The sequence below is a fragment of the Pseudorasbora parva genome, chromosome 12 (genome assembly GCF_024679245.1).
Source record: "Pseudorasbora parva isolate DD20220531a chromosome 12, ASM2467924v1, whole genome shotgun sequence".
Taxonomy (NCBI): Eukaryota; Metazoa; Chordata; class Actinopteri; order Cypriniformes; family Gobionidae; genus Pseudorasbora; species Pseudorasbora parva.
In genome coordinates this window covers 27,717,297-27,740,796 of record NC_090183.1, presented here as the reverse complement: position 1 = coordinate 27,740,796, position 23,500 = coordinate 27,717,297, and the positions used below count along the sequence as shown (strand labels likewise).

General features: G+C 39.0%; 1 protein-coding gene across 1 annotated transcript; it reads left to right on the top strand.

The window, feature by feature from the left end:
- Positions 1–536: 536 nt before the first annotated feature.
- tomm70a (translocase of outer mitochondrial membrane 70 homolog A (S. cerevisiae)) lies at positions 537–23,260 on the top strand. The gene is made up of 12 exons (XM_067459659.1): positions 537–859; positions 12,385–12,558; positions 12,634–12,760; positions 15,455–15,564; positions 15,655–15,803; positions 16,330–16,537; positions 18,502–18,636; positions 19,320–19,427; positions 19,632–19,748; positions 19,839–19,936; positions 20,031–20,153; positions 21,030–23,260. Exons 1-12 carry the CDS (start codon positions 626–628, stop codon positions 21,181–21,183), a joined length of 1,737 nt encoding a protein of 578 aa, XP_067315760.1. The 5' UTR covers positions 537–625; the 3' UTR covers positions 21,184–23,260.
- The last annotated feature ends 240 nt before the right edge of the window (positions 23,261–23,500 follow it).

Sequence of the window (23,500 nt, the reverse complement as noted above, 5' to 3'; positions counted from 1 at the left end):
TTCCACTGAGCTACATTTAAACTTAAATTCTTTCGCAGTATTTTTTACACAGTATGTATTTTACTTTTACTTAAAAGCTCAGCATGCCCATTGCACTGAGCTATATTTCAGTTTTAGTTATTATCTACGAGGAGATGCAGACATTTGAGATGCTAGAGGTGTAGGACCTCGTTGAACGGGGGCCCACATTTCTGAGAAAAACATTGAAAAGATGGAAAAAAACAATAAAATATGAAAATGTCAAAAAATTTGGAAAATAGCTAATTTTATTTTTAATAGCTAAGTTTAATTTGAAATCTGAATCTGAAAAGAACACTGAACACAGGATTACAATTTTAGTTGTTTAAAATTGTAATAAGCCTACCTCAATATAGTTTAAAATCTATCCAAAAATGCCATATTTTGAAATAATGTTTACAAATTAAACATTATTTAAATATAAAAATATATGTGTAAAGTTTCAGATATTTGTAGATAAAAATTCGTAGTCCTCCAGTATCCCATGATACCACCTGCTAAGTGCTCAGCGCGGTGACCTCCCGCGAGTAGCTTCTGTAAAGGAGGTGGCTGCTGCGTACGCACGCTTGTGTGCGAGTTTGCGCGTTAGCTGAGTGCTGCTGCGTGGATGATGGCTGCCTCGAAGCCTGTAGAGCCTCAGTCCGGGAGTGGGCTTCCCCGCTGGCAGCTGGCACTCCTAGTAGGGACACCGATCGTCCTAGGCGTCGGAGCGGTTTACCTGTGGAATCGAAGTCGCAGCAAGGAAAATCAAGGAAAAAAGAATGGAGAGAGGAAAACTCCCGAAGGAAGCGCTAGCCCTGTCCAGGGCCAGCACGGACCGAACCCAGAGCTGGAGAACATGGTAATGTCCCCCATTTATAAAGTCTTACTGTTCTTTTTTCTAAAATAACCAACATTTATATATTTGGACCTGTCATTTTACCCGTAAATATTTTCTTGACACCCTAACATTACTGCACTCTCAGTCAAGGACACTGCTTGACAAACTAGCCCGTGTTAGCGAAAGTGCATTAACGTTAGCCAGTTAGCTTGCAAGCCAAACGTGAGCTCCTAAACCACATACCGTATGCTATCAAAATGTGTTCAGTCTGCTAAGATTGTCAACTGCTCTTGGGTTGATAACCCTAATGTAGAATATATTTTGATCATACGCCTAAAGGTCGGTTTGATATGAAATGCAGGTGGTAGGTGCTGTATGCGAGGGCGGGGAGATCCGTCAGACTAACGTTAAAGCAAATCCACATGTGACAGTTTCCTTGTTAACTGTTAGTCTTGTGTCTGTTACTACTTTTCCATGCTTGTACTTCGTATTGACAGCGTCAGCTCTAGTTTAACAACATTTAAAACGTAAAAATGTTGTGCTTATATTTAATATGTATGGTATACGTTCAGTTACATAGTCAGGGTCGGGCCCCGAGGTCCATCTGTGTTCACATGGTTCCGGTAATGAAGAAGGGGAAAAAAGAAAACCCATCATGGTGTTTGATTTGTTAGCGTGAACTGTTTGACTTAATTCTTTTTAAATGACACTGCATATCACTGTGATCACCAGTAATCTTGAATGACTGGAAATGTCATGGAATGTCTTGAGGCTAAAAGACACCTGTATGAATTCCACTAAGACATTTTTGTGTTTAGCAATATAGAGTATGATTTGGGACAGTGGAAAAAATGCTCAAGTTGCAGCTATGGAACAAATGTTATATTCAATGGAACAATTGGATAGTTGTTATCTCTTTGCATGGTCATGGTAAAAGTTATATATAATGCTATACATGAACTGTGATACAGCAGCTGCATTTAAAGGGGCCCTATTATGCTTTTTTACGATGATCTTGTATTTAGGGCTGCAACTATGGATTATTTTGAAAATCGATTAGTTGGCTGATTATTTTTATTATTATTAATTGGATTAACACAAAAAATGAATAACAAGTAAAAATATAGAATACTACAAACAATCAACCAACACAGAAAACAGAGCTGATGGTGAACAGAAAACAGCTGATGGTGGAAGTCTCTGTTAGCTCCGCAGCACACTGTGGTCCACTCCATGTTTTAAATTTCTCCCAGCGGCAGTGTGTCCTGATGACATCGCCGAGGCAGGACAGCTGAAGACCAGATGATGGGTCTTCATGGCGATTCAAACGATGGGGATCGCTGCAGCACCATGCAGGAGGCAGAACATTTTTCCGGGCACTTCTGTGGACACACCGGGGTCGGCGCAGAAGTCCAAGCCGCTCCACGGCCGCAATGCAGGACGGAACAGCGGAACATCCCAACATCATGCCGGACGCCAATTACGATGGCCCAGATGACGCTAGCCCGGTGCAAACTTCAGCCACCATGCAGCTTAAGCCCAAGGGAGACCACCAGTTAGCAGTCGCGGCGAGAAACATCAAATGTCCTCCAAACCAGAACCAACCGCAGCAATTCAAACATAAACATTAGAGAAGCGGTGGAAAACGGCAAAACGACGAACAACGTCCTCTCAGTGGCTGCCAGCAATCAGCAACAGCCCCAATTGTAGATCTGACTGTTAGACTAGTCACAAACATAAGGAAATAAAATAAAATCTAAATCTAATAGTACATTAACATGATTTGTGGGTGGAGAAGCGGCGAACAGACAACGCCAGTGTCCTCTCCTCCACGTTGCCAAGTCCCCAACTTGCTAAGTTTTAGCAAGTCCCCTGTTTTTTACGATATGTCTCTGTGTAGCCTACATACAGAGACGCATTTAAAAAAATGATGCATGGAAAAACGTGTCTGGGATTGTGGGGATATAAAGTAAGTTTTAACTAAACCGCATGCAATATGGTCTACCTATTACAGTACAGTGAGTATGTATTCTAATTAGGGCCGGGACTTTAACGCGTTAATTAAGATTATTAACTACGGGACTTTAACGCGTTAATTAATTACGCAAAAAAAAAAAAAAACATTAATCGCACTTATTTTTGCCCCGCGGAACGTTTTTCAATGAATGAGTTTTGACGGACCGATTATACTGGAACACCAACTAGCGCTCATGAGTCACGACAACAACCATGAAAACAACAAACCATAGTGAACATGAACGAAGAAGCTGATGAGACCGCTTTGCTTGGCCCCGTGGATGGGAAATTTAGTTTTAAAAAACGAAATGATGGAAGCGTCGACAAGAGCATGGTTGTGTGCAAGCTATACAACAGGGGTATCCAAAGTCGGTCCTGGAGGGCCACTGACGTCCTGCAGAGTTTAGCTCCAGCTTGCCTCAATACACTGCTAAAGTTTCTAGTATGCCTAATAAGACCTTAATGAGCTGGTACAGGTGTGTTTAATTGGGGTTAGAGCTAAACTCATCAGAACAGTGGGCCTACAGGAGCAGGATTGGACACCCCTGCTATACAACAAGGAATTAGCGTATCACCGCAGCACATCGAGCCTCAAATATCACAAATATGCTTTTGCTACACTTAATGGCAAACATTGCACTGGTCTGCTGGACTGAAATAAATAAACAATATTTTGTTGATTAAGCTTATGTATTCAGTCGTTATTCAATGGTATACTAAAAATACATGTGAAAAATTACTTCTCATTGTTCTCAGGTAAAATATTTATATGCGATTAAAATGCGATTAATTTCGATTAATTAATTACAAAGCCTCTAATTAATTAGATTAATTTTTTTAATCGAGTCCCGGCCCTAATTCTAATAACTTGCTCTGTTCTGCAAAACACTAGTAATAAATCGGCGGTGTGAACGGGGCTTTAGATTACACCGTGATGAATGTGATGAAGGAGCTTTTGTGATGAGAGCTGAGGTAAATGCGACTGTGCTCGTGGCATATACATTTTTGTGCCCTTTGAAGCTTAACTTTTAATAGGAATTAGTAAATGTAAAACACTTACATTGCTCAGCATAGTTCCGTTTACATGAATGCCCGTAGCTGCGAGCTGAGCTGTGAGTGCGATCTCCCATCCCCCATACATGGGTTGAAAACATGCAGAAATAGCTTCTTCCGCTGGCTGTAGTCTTTAGCCCCTGGCCAAAATTTTTACCGATGACGCAAATTGACGATATTTGGATCATCTGATTAATTTTTTCAGAAATAAAATGCATAAATCTCTCGTCTCAGGGGGCTATGAGGGGGGAGGTAGCACGATCATTCGAATATACTGCAGGGTTTCTACTGATAGAAAGCCATATGCTAATCGCTAAAGTAACCCTTTAATTTTCATAAGGGTATATCTTTGCTATAGACTATATTTATGTGCAAAAAAGTTACTAAGCAAAGGGACAGTTTAAATCCCTACATTAAAATATTAAACAAAAACACGAAATCAATGTTAGTAGACGAGGAATGTTCTGTGAACACATTCCCTATGGACAAAGTAACCTGTTACTGTCATTTCTGTAGAAGCATCTTTCATGTACATTACTCATTGTTATCCCTTTACAGTTATTACTCTCATAAAATATGTGAATTACAAGTTGACTTTTAAAGGTGAACTATGTACTATTTTTGCAGTAAAATATCCAAAAACCACTAGGCCAGTGTTATATATTTTGTTCAGTTGAGTACCTACAATATCCCAGAAGTTTCCAACTATTTGTAAATTGTGAGAAAATTGCTATTTTAACTAAGGACAGGGACGTTTCAGCATTGCATTTGAGGGAGTCGCCTGTCAATTGCGTCATATCTGCGTTACCCTCGGTTTCGGCTTTTATTTGGCAGGAGCGCTTTACTCTTAGCAGTGTGAACAACTGAACGCACGGAGTAAAGTCATAACATCGTTTTGAACGCACTTAAATGTATCTAATATGATAAACAGAGCTACATTACCTCAAAATCATAACCGGAAGAACGGATCTGTGCAGGCGCTCGGCGAATGTGTCTCGTCCCGTCATAATAAAAGTCCCGGTATTCGCGAGGCGGGTATTTGTTTAACAATCGCTCCAGCAGCTGTGCTCAGGTCCATAACACTCGGTCCTGCTCTGCTTTAGACTACAGTAACGTTAATAACCGCATGCATGAACGTGATTTCTGCCCGAGTCCTATTTTCCACCGGCTGTGATGAGAAGACCACATCTCCCAAGATGCTGCGCTCACACATTGCGTCATCAAACTACGATTTGTTTTGAATAGGCGCCCTCCAGTGGACGGAAAGCTCCATAGTGCACCTTTAAACCTAAATTTTGTGTCCTAAAGCAGATATTTCGGCTAAATTAAAGTTGTTGTTTTTTTTGTTTTGTTTTTTGCAATTTGGCACGATTGGTGGAAGACAGACCCGACTGATCGATAATGAGAAATGTTGTCGATGATTTTCATTATGGATTATCATTGATTTTATTAACTAGTTGTTGGAGCCCTACTTTTATGTGGGGTGTACTAGAATAGGTTTTCATGCTTGTTTGTGAAAATGTATTTTACATTATTGCAGCACCTCTCTTCCCAGTCTGGGTCAAATGTAGCCTGATGTGATCATACTCAATTCTTGTCAGAATATGAGTCTGATACTGCTCCATTGGGCTGTAATTATAGGGTGTTTCAACCGAATCAGGAAAAACCTACAACCAATCAGAACAACGAACCGATGCATAACGTTATTTGATAAATGTCAACAGAACTCAGCTGCACTGTGTTGCCAAGTCTGCTTTTTTTGCGGGTTGTTTTCCATGTCCGCAGGTTGAAGCGACCTCAATTATGTGATATATAGACCCAGGAATGCAATTTTTAGCAGGCAACGTTGCCAAAATAACACATTTGACCATTTTACACATAAGCGCGTGGGTGTTCTTTTTTTCCCCGGAGAACACCCACGAGAAGCTATTGCTTTGGGCTTGTAGTTGGCGGGTTTTGTTTTAAAAACTTGGCAACCCTGTCTGCACGTGTGCTGGAATAAGCAATCTTAGCCGGTGTTGTAAACTTTTTTTAAGGATAAACAGAGTAACGTTACTTACCAACATGAACATCATTTCATAGCGAAATACTGAAGGTGAATGCATATACAAACAAGCTCTCTGTGTAGGATTTGAACAAATTTAACCAAGCGCCTTTGATGACGTGCATGATAACGTTTCTGTTTATTATCTGTCCATCATTGTCTAAAGCCCGCCCTGACAATTTCATTGGTCCGAACAGTTTCTGTTCGGGCATAATCACTCCTCTATGGATCAAGTCCAGACCGAACTGCCCAAGCTCAAATGTTGTGGGCGGGGCTGAGTTCGGCTGGCATCCAGGCTGGGTCAAACGCTCTGTTTAGTTCCTGTTTCGCTGAAGCCCCTCCTACCAAGATATGAAATGTGCTCTGATTGGTTAGCTGGCCCAGTGTGGTGTTTATCGAACTGCTTAGAACGTTCTGAAAATGTCACGCCCCTTTTGTGAATGTTTGCTAACAAGGATCGTGCAGAATTACTGTTTTCTAAGGCCTAGTCATGATGTCGGTAGAGAAACACCATCGTGTTGCCACGCCCACGCCCTGCTGCGAGTCGACACCAGAGTATGTGAGTGGAGCGGCGGCAATTTCCCCTCCATGCTCTGCATTCAAGAATCACTCCGCTCTGGGTTCAAAATTTCCCACTCCACTCTTCGCTCACTGATATCAGAAACACCACTCTGAGGACATTTGCGGCTAACTTCTAAAGTAGCCTACCTATTTTAGTAAGCTCTGAAATATCACTATAAAGTTCGGTTTATAACCTGCATTAACTGAAAAAAATATAAAAAATAAACAATATGAGATTAAGAGCCTAGTTTCAACGTGGTGTATTGAAACATTTGTGTGCATTTTCCCCCCACTATGCCAAACTTATAGGCTTTATCAGCATTAAAAGTTAAATGTCATTGCTTTTTGCAGTGCAAATTTTGTTTGGAAAGATGAACATACGTTTTCATCAGTTATTTTATCTATGGATCAATATAGATTTCTGCTCAATCAAAATCATACAATAGAATAATAGAACTACAGTACTGATAACTGTAAGCAGGTAAGCACTACAAGATGTTTTTGAATGCATTAGAGAGAATGATTGTGTGTGAATAAGTGCTAGGCCTTCCTGTTTAAAATGTGCTTTCACCTGATCATATTCAGTAGGCTATGTAGAAGGTAAAAAAAAAATCCCTTAAACTTTAAAGGACAACTCCGGTGAGAAACGAACCTTGGGGTAATTAAAAGATGGTTACCGAGTAGATCGTTCTTTGGGATGTGTTTTCATGAAAATCGAATATGAAGAATTTTATCTCTAAAAACAGATTAGCTTATAACGCTGTCTTTGGGGCACAGGGTAGACACGGTAGTAAAATTAAAACGCTAGTTAATACCACTAACAAGGTTCAAAATAGCTTCACACTAACACGGTCCCAGTGCCGGTGGATTGTGTTCCGGTGGTCCCAGTGCCGGTGGATTGTGTTCCGGTGGTCCCTGTGCTCCCTTTGCCGGTGAATCATATTCCGGTGGTCCCAGTGCCGGTGGATCATATTCCGGTGGTCCCAGTGCCGGTGGATCGTGTTCCGGTGGTCCCTGTGCTCCCTTTGCCGGTGGATCATATTCCGGTGGTCCCAGTGCCGGTGGATCGTGTTCCGGTGGTCCCAGTGCCGGTGGATCGTGTTCCGGTGGTCCCTGTGCTCCCTTTGCCGGTGGATCGTATTCCGGTGGTCCCAGTGCCAGTGGATCGTATTCCGGTGGTCCCAGTGCCGGTGGATCGTGTTCCGGTGGTCCCTGTGCTCCCTTTGCTGGTGGATCATATTCCGGTGGTCCCAGTGCCGGTGGATCGTGTTCCGGTGGTCCCAGTGCCGGTGGATCGTGTTCCGGTGGTCCCTGTGCTCCCTTTGCCGGTGGATCATATTCCGGTGGTCCCAGTGCCGGTGGATCGTGTTCCGGTGGTCCCAGTGCCGGTGGATCGTGTTCCGGTGGTCCCTGTGCTCCCTTTGCCGGTGGATCGTATTCCGGTGGTCCCAGTGCCAGTGGATCGTATTCCGGTGGTCCCAGTGCCAGTGGATCGTGTTCCGGTGGTCCCAGTGCCGGTGGATCGTGTTCCGGTGGTCCCTGTGCTCCCTTTGCTGGTGGATCATATTCCGGTGGTCCCAGTGCCGGTGGATCGTATTCTGGTGGTCCCAGTGCCGGTGGATCGTGTTCCCGTGGTCCCAGTGCCGTTGGATCGTGTTCGAGTAGTCCCAATGCCGGTGGTCCCTGCACCGGTGGTCTGAATTTCGGTGGTCCCAGTGCCGGTGGACTCTGTTGCGGTGGACACTGCTGGACTGGAGAAGTTTCCCCGGCGTCCTGCTCTGCCCGCGCCACCGAGGCTTCCTGCTCTGCCCGCGCCACCGAGGCGTCCTGCTCTGCCCGCGCCACCGGGGCGCCCTGCTCTGACCGCTCCGAACCGGCGCCCTGCTCTGCCCGCGCCACCGGGGCGCCCTGCTCTGACCGCGTCGCATAATGAGGGTCCCTACATGCAAAACGAAGCATTGAGAACTTTGTAAGTGTACAAACAGTTTAGTAAGAAGATAAATTATAAACACTGTGCATTACGCGTTCACGGACAGGCGCCATCTTGGAAAACAGTCTCGACGAGACGTTGATCCACGCGTTTAGGGGGAAAACGGGAAACACACTATGAAGAGCTGAACATTTCAAACCAACAGTTGACATTATAACTCTAACCCAGTCAGAAGCCTGGAAAAAAGGTTATTTCCAGTTATGGTTCTAACACAACAACCCAAAATATCCGGTTTCACTGTCCATATGACCCGACTGCAACCAGTTTCCAAATATGTTCACCCTGGCAGGAATTTTCAAAAAAGTTTGGTTTCAGTGTCCGGATCCTGTTTTTGCGTGGGGACGAACAGCCAAACCGCATAGAAAAAGCTTTGGTTTATTTGCAGGGATCTTTCAGTTTATGACAGTTATACAGCCAATGTTGGGGGTTCCTATTGTTATTTTTTCTTTCCATGCATATGGTTTAAGGACTGTTTGGCTGGATGTTTTGCTTTTAGTATGTTTAGAAATTTTCTGTAACTTTGAAACAAACATCTGAATAATGCTTTTGTGTATGTTGAGTTACTGAGCTAATCAAATATTTTGAAGCCACAGCACATATAGTTTCAAAATATATTGTAATAGATATTACTTCTTGATAGTTGGGGTTTCTGGAAATGCATATATCAAAATATATTATTAATAATAATAATAATATAAACTTATATTTGCAATCTGGAAATGTATATACTAATTTTGTCAAACTATTATGATCATATTATGCTGCTATAATTAAGGCTTAATTCTCAGTAGGAAACTGAGAGAGTTTGTGAGATCTGGGGATTAGACAGGCAGACGTGGGGTGGGGGATTTGTCCAGGGCTAGACGGGGAGGAGTCTTATGCACAATTTTGTTTGCTATGTAATTAAAGTATTTTTTGGAGATTTGAGAATGTAAATTGATTGTTTTTGATTTTCACTTATTTAGTTTAGGCCTTCGTTAAAGGTCATTATAGGGCTGGGCGATATGGCCAAAATTTCATATCCCGATATAGCTCATTTGATATCCCGATAACGATATACATAACGATATAGCAACCTTTCTATTAATTCAGTTTATGAATAGTCTATACAAAATTGCAATGTGGAAATGCAGTTTGAAATGATATACAAAACAAATAAAGGTAGTATGGACTACATTTTTATTTTATTTAGAACCTTTTTTTAAAAGCAAGACTGTTAGTAAAGTTAACACCTGCCTAGGGATGTTAACCGATGACCGTTTGACCGATGGCTGACCGTATCAATGTTAACCGATCAAAGTTGTCGGTTAAAATAAATAAAAAAGTGATCTCTAAATTAGGCTATTATAGACAGTGGACTAAACGCTACTACAGTTGGCCGTCTCATTCCAAAATCTTTTTGTGTGATTGAACATATCCCTCGCACTCAATTTTTCATAACTCGCCTGTTTGTACTTAATAAACCAATAAAAACATTTGGCGCGAGGTCACAGCGTTTGGGTTTGCGCGCTCACAAGGTTTGCAAAAAGTAAACACTCGAGGTTAGAGCCAGAGCAGACGACAGTATGAAGCGTGCATTTCGCTTAAGATGGGCTTACATTTGGAAATATATTACATGTTCATTTCAGTGGTAACACATAAGGTGTTGATCGTCTTTCTTTATTATTGTTAGCACTACCTCAAACTAAAGCGGCGTCTCTTCGGAGCTGTCATTTTCTTAAATGAGCCGCGGCAATGATTCAAATGAGCTTTCTAAGGCTGGACAAACGCCTTTATTTTCAACGCGATCACCTTGTACCCAAACCATTTCGAAACTAAGGAGCCATTTGTCCTCTGATTACAAACAAGCTCCTCTGCGGCGCGTTTGCGGGACTCGTGTTTCGCGCTGTGGGGGATTTTAAAAAAGTGACGTGAGTGGAAGGGAGGCTGCAGCGCGTGTGTGTGTGTGTGAGTGAGAGAGCGAGAGAGAGACAGAGGGAGCGCGTTTATGTATTGCATGGGCATGCCGTGGCGTGAGGTGCATCTTGACGTAAAATTCTGCCATAAACGCCTTATCGTGGCGTAAGCGATAGAGCCTTATATAAAACGATAGACATTTTATATCGTCCAGACGATATATTTCGTCATATCGCCCAGCCCTAGGTCATTAGGAACATCAAATGGGTGAAAAAGAGTTAGTGCTTTCAGATTAGGAAAAAATATGCTTTAGATACACACACACACACTCACACTCACACACTGAATCAACATGTAAAGCTTACTGGTATGGTGCAATACCTGCTAATCAGTGGCTTTTGTTTAGTGAACATTGACTGAACTTATGGCACACAAATAGGCAAACACAATTAAGTGAACCTTTATATGAAGGTCTGTTTGCTGATGTCATGTCAGATTTGAGAATTTCTTGTATATTCCATTCCTTCTTAAAACTGAATTGCATCTTTTTGTTTTACCAGCGTTAATTTTCGGTGGTCCGCGCTGCGAGTGTTGGTAAACTCATCAAGATGTTTAGCAAAGAAAACACTTTCATGCTTATTCTGTGTACACACGCGAAATGCTTTTTCAGACATATTTTCCTCGTGTATTGCTAGGTAGCCAAAACGCACACTAGGGAAAAGTTTTACAAAGATTAGTGGATGGACTTGAAACAGCATTTTGTGACATTATTATCCTCTGGTGTAAAGTTGTTTTTACAAGTCGCACATGCATGCTTCACTATGAAACTTGCAATACACTAAGCATTATTGCGATTTCTATTCAATGCCGTTATATCATGCAGCCCTGGACTAAACTGTTTGTGTGTGAGAGTGTAATGTAAGTAGCTGCAGCCAGTTGTACGACATACAATATGTTTTTGAAAAACATTTATTTGAATATTTTGGCTCAATTTTTTTCGAATATTAGTTAAATGACGTTTAACAAGAAGGACCTTTTTTTTTTTCTTTTTATTTATCAAGTTTTTGTCACCATTTCTGAACATGCTTATGATTAGGCTATATACACAACAAACTTGTATTATATCTTAAGGGTTCTTTTAAACAATATGTTTAAACCAAAAAATATAAAGAACAAAGCATTAAAAGCTCAAGTAGCACGAATGGGAAAAACGCTAATAAAGCAGCACAGAACATACATACCGTTATACACTCGTGTTGGTATCTGGTTATCGTGTCTTTGTTTCGCCTGTTCACGTTGAGAAAAACAATAATATCCATATGATCAAGTGAGAATGCGCTCTGCTGACACGTTGCAGACACAAAGATGTGTGCGCTAAGTTCTAAGCAAAGTTTCGAACAGCACTGTTTTTTTTCCTTTGACTAAACTTGTGTTGTGAAAAGAAAGCATGTGTCTCGATTAATTAAATCAGTGAATTTTAGTATTTGGGACTGGGATTTATCGTGAGCCACTCTTTCTTCCACTGCAGGAACTTTCCCCAGAAGCTAAAAACTTTGGGGTGTTACTCCTTTTTTTTTATTTAAAAAAAAAAATATTTTCCTGACCACAGGGACCAGGGTCTATATGGAGTTTTGGGTGTTAATTTCCCCTTCAGATTTTGGTGGATACAGGGTAATGGATTCACTGCATTAACGGCCTGCAAAGCAACTTAGTAAAATCCGAATAGCATTTTTATTTTCTAATATTCAACTATTCGAGCCCACCCCTAGTTGCGACCCCCTGTTATGACGATGTTAAGCATTTGTTTTCAAGTTGCTATGCATTTCAATTAAAAAGGGTTCTTGTTCATTTTTGTTCTGGCTTTAATGAAAAAGCTTAGAAGTATATCACTACCTATAGAGCATGCAACTTTGTTCTTTTGTATCATACATTCTAGTCATCATGCAATATTAGTTTTATTTAAAATAATTGTTTCTCCCCATCCAGAGTCCCCTTGACAGAGCACAGTCTGCCAAGAATAAGGGCAACAAATACTTCAAGGCTGGTAAATATGAACAGGCCATCCAGTGCTACACAGAAGCCATCAGCCTATGTCCTAAAGAACAGAAAGGAGATCTATCCACCTTCTACCAGAATAGAGCTGCAGCCTATGAGCAACAGGTTTGTCTGTGTAAGATCACCATGTATAGCGTCACAAAGTGTTACAAGTCTGAACGGTATGTTTTTGTCTTCTAGATGAAATGGACAGAAGTGATACAGGATTGCACTCAGGCAGTCGAGATGAATCCTTGCTATGTTAAAGCCCTTTTTAGGCGTGCCAAAGCACTGGAAAAACTGGATAGCAAGAAGGAATGTCTGGAAGGTTAGTGATATTTCTGGTTTGAATTGAACTGTGTTTGTGTTGTGTTTTGAGTAATACTAAAATGTTTGCTTTTTAATTGAGATTTTATTTAAAAGGATAGTTCACTCAAATGAAAATGTGATGTTTATCTGCTTACCCCCAGGGCTTCCAAGATGTAGGTGTATTTGTTTCCTCAGTAGAACACAAATGAAGATTTTTTTACTCCAATCGTTTCTCATATAATGTATGTCACTGGGGTGTATTTCAATGAGTCACTATGAGAGTAAAAAACACATAGACATACGAATCCATATCAAACCCTGCGGCTCGCGGTGAGACATCGATGTCTTAAGACACAAAACGACAGGTTTGTGTGTTGAACCGAACAGTATTTGTATAATTTTTTACCTCAAATACAACATTATGTACCTGCAAGTGAGGTCAAATCTACAAGATATGGCTAATCTCAATGGGATACAAGCGGCGGAAGTGATCTCTTGCGCTTATCTCTACGCCTTATTGTGTCATGTGACCTCACTTGCAGGCGGGGATGGCTGATGTACATAGTGTTGTATTTGAGGTAAAAATAAATACTGTCGTATGTCTGTTTTTCACTCTCATAGTGACTCTCATAGGAAACACCCCATTAACATGCATTATACAAGCAATGGTTGGAGTTAAAAATCTTCATTTGTGTACTACTGAAGAAATAAACACACCTACATCTTGGATGCCCTGGGGGTAAGCAGATAAGCATCACATTTTCATTTTTAGGGAAACTATCACTTTAAGTCAGACAACGTAAGACAACAATATTTGCCATAAAAATCATTATTTACCATGAATTGTTTTAAATAAAATTGCTTTCACACTAGCACTTTTGGTGCGCACCCAGGTTCAATTGACATCAGAGTTCGGTTCGTTTGGATGATGTGAACCCTGTCTTCCGAACTCGGGTGCGCATTCCGCAAACCATACCCAAGTCCACTCAAGGGGCGTCTGGGGTTAGGTTAATGTGAACTCCGTTACGATTCGCTGCTGATGTGAATGTAGTCATACTAAATTGCAGAGGTGAACCACTATTAATTAAATGATTTGATAAATTAGTTAATTTTTTTGTGTGTTTCACTCATTTTCCTGACGAGCAGGACTGACATACTGCTGTAGATCTAATTTCTGCTTGTCTTCAGCGTTCTTTAGAGCTTTGCAGTACATCCACAGCAAATAGACGCAAGTTCCATTACGTACTGAAGCTTTGGTAACAAAATCAACGGTTCAAAAAGAAAAATATAACAGCGAGGTGAACAACGTTATTCATTTTGCCACCTCTCTGTTCGCCATCATTACCAAGCTACGGGGTAAGCTGCAGCTGCTGCTTTGACGCAAGCGTACCCCAGTTCTATGGCAAGCCGTTTTGACTTTTATTCATTCGCAGGATATGTATTCTTGATATCAACAAAGTTAATTCTTGATATCAGAAATTAGATTTCGACTAGTAACAATGGCAATTTTTGATATCAGAAATGACATTTCCACTAGTAAAAATGTTCATTCTTGATATCAACAATTTATTTTTCACTAGTTAAAATGCCAATTTTTGATATCAACAATTTAATTTCCACTAGTAACAACGTTAATTCTTGATATCAGTAATTGTATTTTCACTAGTGAAATGTCACCATAGGCGGCCATTCAAATTCAATTGTTGATATCAAGAATTGATTTCTTACTAGTTGAAATTCAAATTTCAGATATCAGAAATACAATTCTTACTAGTAAAAATTTGAATTTCTGATATCAATAATTACATTGCTACTAGTGCAAGTATTTATTCTTGATATCAGCAATTGAATTGTCACTAGTTGAAATGTATATTCCTGATATCAACAATTGAATTGTCACTAGTAAAAATGTTAATTTTTGATATCTGAAAATGTATTTGTGATATCAATATAATTTCAGATATCTATAATGGCTTTCTTACTAGTAACAATCACATTCATGATATCAGAAATTAAAATGGTTACTAGTGACAATCGAATTATTGATATCAAAAATAAACATTGTTACTAGTAGAAATTCATTTGCTGATATCAAGAATAAATACTTGCACTAGTAGCAATGTAATTATTGATATCAGAAATTCAAATTTTTACTAGTAAGAATTGTATTTCTGATATCTGAAATTTGAATTTCAACTAGTAAGAAATCAATTCTTGATATCAACAATTGAATTTGAATGGCCGCCTATGGTGACATTTCACTAGTGAAAATACAATTACTGATATCAAGAATTAACGTTGTTACTAGTGGAAATTAAATTGTTGATATCAAAAATTAGCATTTTAACTAGTGAAAAATAAATTGTTGATATCAAGAATTAACGTTGTTACTAGTGGAAATGTCATTTCTGATATCAAAAATTGCCATTGTTACTAGTGGAAATCTAATTCCTGATATCAAGAATGAACATTCTAACTAGTGAAAATTGAATTGTTGATATCAAGAATACATATCCTGCGAATGAATAAAAGTCAAAACGGCTTGCCATACAGTTCAGGCCCAAATAATCTGAACACAGTCTAGCGGGGGCGGGGGAGCAATCGAACCAAGTGTGAAAGCACCCTAAAACAATAACTTCCTTTTAACATTGACAACTTCCTATTCTCTGATATAACATGTTTCAGTCACAAATGCTTCTATGTTTTTTTGTAGACGTAACAGCAGTATGTATTCTGGAGGTTTTCCAGAACCAGCAGAGTATGCTACTGGCAGACAAGGTGCTGAAACAGCTGGGGAAAGAAAAGGCCAAAGAGAAATACAAGGTGGGAATGTGACGGAAAGGTACAGATCTCAGACATAAATGTAAACCGTAAATGTAAACGCATTTGCTCTGTCATGTTTTCTCTTCTCAGAACCGGGAGCCTCTTATGCCATCTCCTCAGTTCATCAAATCCTACTTTAGCTCCTTTACTGATGACATCATCTCACAGCCCCTTCAGAAGGGGGAAAAGAAGGATGAGGATAAAGACAAGGAGGGTGAGGCCTCAGAGGTCACAGGAAGGTGAGAACAGCTGAGGGTTTTATACTTTGCCCAAACGCACTTGGATTTGTACACTCAAATTAGCAACTAAATGGAATTTGTACACTGTTTGTGCTTTTGTTGCTTTTAAATTCTACATGTTTAATGTTTTAGTTACATTATAATTACAGTTGCAACTAAGTATAAAGTTACTTGCCTTCACTTTCCCCTGTGGAAACCTTATAATTATATAATACATAAAAAAAAAAAATCCTGGACTGCGTGTGTGTGTGTGTGTGTGTGTGTGTGTGTGTGTGTGTGTGTGTGTGTGTGTGTGTGTGTGTGTGTGTGTGTGTGTGTGTGTGTGTGTGTGTGTGTGTGTGTGTGTGTGTGTGTGTGTGTGTGTGTGTGTGTGTGTGTGTGTGTGTGTGTGTGTGTGTGTGTGTGTGTGTGTGTGTGTGTGTGTGTGTGTGTTTTTCTTCTTCTAGTTGTTCCATAATCTTTTTCTAATTTAAAAAAGTACAATAATTAAATTACAGTTAACTAATCACTAATGTTGTTTCCTCAGCTCAGGCTACCTAAAGGCTAAGCAGTATATGGAGGAGGAGAACTACGATAAGATCATCAGTGAGTGCACAAAGGAGATTGAGTCTGGAGGCAGGTACACCGCTGAAGCTCTTCTGCTGAGAGCCACCTTCTACCTGCTGATTGGCAACGCTACAGCTGCACAACCTGACCTTGACCGCGTCGTTAACATGGAGAATGCCAGTGTCAAGGTAACACATTATGATCAAGGATGTGATTTTTCTGTATGACCCACAAATTGCGTAAATCTGAGGGAAACAAATGGGGTGGGGGGATGCTGGTTACTATATGATAGAAAACGAGAAATGGCCTTAAACAATTACTTAATAAACTGCACAATATTATGTGTTCTAATATATTTATTTCATGCATGGGTTGCTTCTAACAGCGCTGCACATGCTCACAGCGCCATCTGCGGGGCACTATTAGCATGTTAGCCAGGGTTCAAAGTTAACGCTATAAATGTGTAGTCTGAAGCGCTGCATGCTTTTGTTTTCCGATTCACAGTAAATGTTACTCTGCAGGTGCTGTGTGTTTGAGTCACTTTTAATTTGCATTTGGGAATGCAACATTCGTCGTGAGAATCATTTTGAAATCTGTTTGTGTCAACAAATGGTGGTTTTTCACTGCATGGTATGGGTCGCTTTGGCGCTTTTCCACTGCTGGTACGGTTCTGCTCACTTTTTGGTGCTTTTCCACTGTATGGTACAGCTTGCTTAAAGGGTTAGTTCACCCAAAAATGAAAATTCTGTCAATAATTACTTACTGTCTGTCATTCGACACCCGTAAGACCTCCGTTCATTTTCGGAACACACATGAAGATATTTTTGTTGAAATCCGATGGCTCAGAAAGGCTTTCATTGACATCATGTCATTTCCTCTCTCAAGACACATAAAGGCACTAAAGATGTCGTTACAAAGTCCATCTCACTACAGTGGCTTTTATAATAAATGTATGCAGCGAGAATTTTTTTGCACACAAAAACTAACTAAACAATGACTTGTATAGTGATAGGCCGATTTCAAAACAAAGTTTTGAACGTTATGAATCAGTGTATCGATTCATGATTCGGATTGCCAATGTTACGTGATTTCAGCAGTTTGACACACGAATCATGAATCAATACGCTGATTCATAACTGTTCAACTTTGTTTTGAAATCGGCCCATTACTAGATGTCATTTAGTTTTTTTGTGCACAAAAACTGTTCTCGTTGCTTCATCAAATTATTGTAGAGCCACTGTAGTGAGATGGACTTTGTAACGACGTCTTTAAGGCCTTTTATGTTTCTTGAGAGAGGAAATGACATTGGTGTCAATGAAGGCCTGTCTGAGCCACAGATTTCAACAAAAATATCTTAATTTGTGTTCCGAAGATGAACGGAGGTCTTACGGTGTCGAACGACATTAGGGTAAATAATTAATGACAGAATTTTCATTTTTGGGTGAATTAACTCTTTAAATACTACCACCTCCTTTGAGGTTCCAAGCAAGCCGTACTGATACTAAAATGTGACATATAATAACACTGCAGGTCACTGATTGATCACAAAATCGTCACTACCATTGGTTTTGTGACACAAGACACCAAATCTGTTTGCAGCAACAGCCACCTCATTATCATGTGTTCGCACAACTTTCTTAAATGATTTGCTTGAGAAAAAAAAAAATGAATGAAAGACGGAATTGTGTTTTGTAGACGAGATGCTTGTGATAAAGAAGCAGTGGCTGAGACAGATTTTAAGTATCAATGCCACTTAAAAAGATGCAATCTAATCCTGTTTACATGAAATAAGCCTGCTTCAGAGCAGGTTTAAGATTACAGACCTGTTGCTATGACCGCAAGTCTAGGATGAGCATTAAAGAAACAAACTATCCAAGATCATGCCAAATCATCAAAAGTAAAATCCAGCTAGCTAAGTTAGCGGTATACGAAAAACCGACCCCAGGACTGCTTTTCCTAAAAGCATTACAAGCCTAAGTTGGTTGTAGAGAACATTGATGGCAATGGTTCTACAATCAACTTTTTGATCGTAGAAGGTTTATAATGCTATTAAGAGAAACAGCCCAGGCCTGGTCCTTTCTCATCCTTTCAATGCCCTGCTTGCCAGTCTTATTGATCCTATTAGTGTTAATGCGTCTTTCTGGTGTTTCAGTTGCGTGCTAATGCACTCATTAAACGTGGAAGCATGTACATGCAGCAGCAGCAGCCCCAGCTCTCCACTCAGGACTTCAACATGGCTGCAGAGATTGACCCCCGTAATGCAGACGTCTACCACCACAGGGGACAGGTGTGACAACTACACTTACATTTTGATTTTTTTAAAACCAGAAGACATGCTTAAAAGTGAGCCATACATTTGAGTTTTCATGGTATTAATATACAAGGATTCTATTTTCAATTGTGACACTGTTTCCAGCTGTAATCTTCGTTCTTCATCTACAACTTTTGAAGAATCAGGTGTCATTTTGTGACTGCATGTCTAAGCAAGTGGGTGGTAAAGGGTCGACACATTGATGTCTTAAGACACAAAATGATAGGTTTCTACAAGAAACCGAACCATATTGGTTTTTTTTACCTCATATCAGACATCTAGTATTCCCAATGCCATTACTTCTAGTGAAGGAGGTCAAAATCCCAGCACATAGACATATTTACATAGATGCCTCATTCGACCAATCCACACAGGCGCTAATGAGAAATAGATGGGAAATCCTCTGCCAAATTGTGCAATTTGTTTGATTTCTGTTTGTAATATTCTTGAGATGGTCTTCACCAATTCACCTTAAGATGTTTGTGCATCATGGCAACTAAATGGAATTTCAATGATGCCCATTTACTAAAGTAATTTCCTTTGTTCTGCAACATTTACCTGACAACTGTGTTAGAAACAACATTAGCAACATTCCCCAACAATTAGCCGCAACGAATGTTATATATTCATATCCTTTTGTGAATATTTTTACTTCTCAGTTGAAGATTCTGCTGGACCAGGTAGAGGAGGCTGTGGGAGATTTTGATGAGTGTATAAAACTTCGGCCAGACTCTGCACTTGCCCAGGCCCAAAAGTGCTTTGCATTGGTAAGTACCACAAGATGGTACTGTTTACACATTAAATCCTTCACGCTGGCACTGTTTGTGAAGACATTTGAATGAGATGATACCATTGCTTCATGTTGTTTGTACTTCTATTGACTTTCAACCAGAACTACCTAAAATTAGAAATTCTTAATTTTACCTATTGTTAAAGTGGTATAAACTGTATTGCCTTTTTTTGTCTCGTAGTACAGACAGGCATACACTGGAAACAACCCATCCCAGGTTCAGAAAGCCATGGATGGCTTTGAGGATGTCATTAGGAGGTTTCCAAAGTGTGCTGAGGGTTATGCTTTGTATGCACAGGTACTTCTCACCTTACTGGCATAAAGCCCTAAACATGTACTTTATCAGAGTTTACTTCATATCTTTAATGTCTTGTCTTTTTTGTGATAGGCACTAACTGACCAGCAACAGTTTGGTAAGGCTGATGAAATGTATGATAAATGTATTGAACTAGAGCCTGACAATGCCACGACATATGTCCACAAAGGGTTAGTTCTAACTTTTTTTGTGTTTAAAGAATCCTATGTTAATCCATCTAAGTTCAACAAAGAAAATACATCTTCATTGTGTTTCTGTTTGCAGTCTGTTGCAGCTTCAATGGAAACAAGATTTGGATATGGGGCTTGAGCTCATAAGCAAAGCCATTGAAATTGATAATAAATGCGACTTTGCTTACGAGACTATGGGAACCATTGAAGTCCAAAGGTTTGTGGTGACCAAAATATTACACTGTGTCCCTAAACTAACTTTTTTTCTTTTTGTGTTCCTAATTTGTGGGCCATTGATTATATTGAAAGGTTTATGTGTAAAATTTGATGTGGTTATTATTACAGCCTTACTTTATTACAGGGCTTTCATCACTTAAGTTTTTTTTTTTTTTCCTACTGGCCTGAGTAACAAATAAATAAGAGAAACTTAAACAATGAAAACTAAACTAACCGTTTAAGTAAGCAGAACTTTTTTATTTTATACATTTAAAGAAAAGTAACCGCTCAGTGATAAACAAATCACAAGCAATATCATGAATAAATACAATAGTACAAATTAATTAAACTGTAATGTTATTTTTCTCCTTTGTCTTTTGTAGTTTGATTCATGCAATATGCAAACAGCAAGTTTATTAGGCTGCTGCTACTTTAAGAGCTAAAGCACACATGAATTTTCTATCTTAACCATTTGAGTTCACTTAAGATATAACTGAGTGTTTATGAGGATACTCGCTAAGAGTATTGTCCAATCGTGCAAGAAGACATAAAAGAGAACTTGACACGGTATTTGTGCACTGTCTGAGACGAGGCTTTCTGTGCTGTGCTTTTGATGCGTGTGCACAGAAAACAGCATGCGAGTACCGAATTAAACTATCTTGTGTGCACTTGCATGTTTTAAATTGGCAAGACGTGCAAGTGATAAACTTTTATGATGATGATACAAATCGGGCCAGTGACATTATATTACCTGGCCTGAGAGTCTTTCACTCTGTCCCAGGCCATTGGGCAGTCCTTATTATCAAGCCCTGTATTAACTTGTGACAGAGTATCTGAAGGTGTCTTTTAAAAATTAATATTTACATTTTTTCCACAGAGGTAATCTGGACAAGGCTATAGACATGTTCAACAAGGCCATCAACTTGGCCAAGTCAGAGATGGAGATGGCCCATCTCTACTCCCTCTGTGATGCTGCTTATGCCCAGACAGAGGTGGCCAAGAAGTACGGGCTCAAGCCTCCCACGCTATAACTCTTGCTTCCTTTCTCCACTCTCTACTGCCGGGCCAGAGTACACATCTCATAACCTAAGTTTGATTTTTATTTTTTTTTCTTCAATTTTTTTACTTCATAAAGATGATCATTGTCAATGAAAAGGAAGACGAACATGTTCTGCTACCGCATGTTTACACCAATTTTGAGGACTGGAAGGTGGCAGATAAAATGGTGGAGGAGCTGCAAAAGGAAACAAGAGAATGCTAAAAGCAAGCTTGTGAAAAAGACTGATGGCTGCTGTTATATATAAAATCATCAGTGGCATAGTTCAAATCCTCCCTCAATGAGTATGGCTTAAACCATCTTATAACTTATAAACGGCACTCATTTGTTCATGTTTAGCGTCCCCTGCCAATTCTGACAAATGTCTTCAATCAATAATTATTTCTTTCTTTTTTTCTTTCTCTCTCCAAAACACCCGATTCACTACGTTAAATCAGTGTATACCATCAGCAGGACTGCGTTATGTATTCATCGTTTGATGCTGTAATCTGCGTAAGCTTTGTCATTTCACTGTCACATCCTAGCAACCTAATTTGCGTTCTTTGTTGTATGGGAAATGCAGGATTAAAGTTTTAGTTGAGATGTCTTTGTGGTATAAATCTGTATGTTCTTGATGTGTCATTGCTGCGATAACAGTGTTTGTAAGAAGGGGATTATATCAAGTATAAGTTTAAAATTTGGCCATACCATTATTTGTTATTATGTGTATTTGTCTAATCTTGAAATTTGGGATTTTTTTTAAATAGATATATTCTGTGCAGCGATTTCTCTTTAAAAATAAATACACATAAACTAATAACCTACAGATATTCAACTGACACAAAAATCACACATTATTTAATGTTGTATAAGATAATATAAGTAATTTAAAACCCTCTGCCCTGTATAAGAATTTTGCTGTGAAATCACAGTGTCAAACTGAGGGACTTAAATGTTAATAACAAAGCTGTGAGAAACATGTTATGTTTTTGTGCAAAAACATGACTGTACCAAGAATCGCCAAAATTACATTCCTCTCATATTATCTTTAAAACTGCACATATCTGATTTTATTTGTTTAATTCCTGTGAAATAAAAAATTGTCATTGAGGGTTATTTTTTTGAAGAATGGCTCCCTTCTTGAAAAATACCAATGTTAGAAAATAAAATGAACACCTTACATTTAGCAAAAAAGTTCTCTCTCCTTAGTCTTTTGACCATATTTGTGAAATATTGAGGTACTTTTAAAGCATGGCATGCCCATTAATACATATAGTATATTTGTGTCTATGGAGGAGAATTTTATAGAAAAACTAGTGTGTGTGTGTGTTTATGTATATATAGATAGAGGCAGATATATATATATATATATATATATATATATATATATATATATATAAATGAGACATTTATCATTTGGTAGCAGTTATCAATCTTTTTAAAAATATTTTTATAATTTTTAATAAAAGGCAGTAAAATATTTTTGCTTGCACATTGCAGCCATGATTTCTTCATAATGCATTCATTCAGCCATCTTCTCAAATAAAGTTAATTTCTTTACTTTATACTTTTTACCTTCTTTAATTGATTTCAATATAAAAAGGCATTGCTGTCTTTCAAAAATGTTTGCTTAAGATTCGTTCTCTTAATGTAGCTCTATTTTTAAACCACTGTTAACTGAATGTGTTATGAATGGCATGGCCATTCGCCTGACCAGTTTACAAATAAATTGATCAATTGCCTATGCACATACAACACATGAAGTATTGCCTAATATGTAAATGTTTACGTTTGCTTGTTTTCTTTTCCAGCCTGATCAATTAGTAATGGATTTACAGAGCCATGTTGGTGGAACAAGTCATTCTGCTGCATGTTTGAAGATAAATGATTGTTTTAAAAGTACAATGCAAGCTAATTGGCACAACCTAAAGGTTTAAAATTATTTTGTTGTGCTGAATCTGTTGGAAGTTGATGTGCAAAAAGAAACAAGCCTCAAGTAAATGTCGGTAAAGTTTACTTGTGTAATATTAATGTATATGATACCCTAAAATAAAGAAACAAAGTATCAATTATTCATAAAGCCAGCTTGCTTTCATTTTTTGATGCAGATTTACATTTATTTATTCATTTAGCAGATCCTTTTATCAAAAGTAAATTAGCTTTAGTTTTATCTGCAACTATTTTTATTTACTACTTACTATTACATCTGCTTATTAATAAATTGCACTTTCCCTTGCAGGGACAATGAGCTATTTTGAAAATGAAAATTAGCTATATTGGCTTGATCACATTTATACATCACCAGTGTGTAT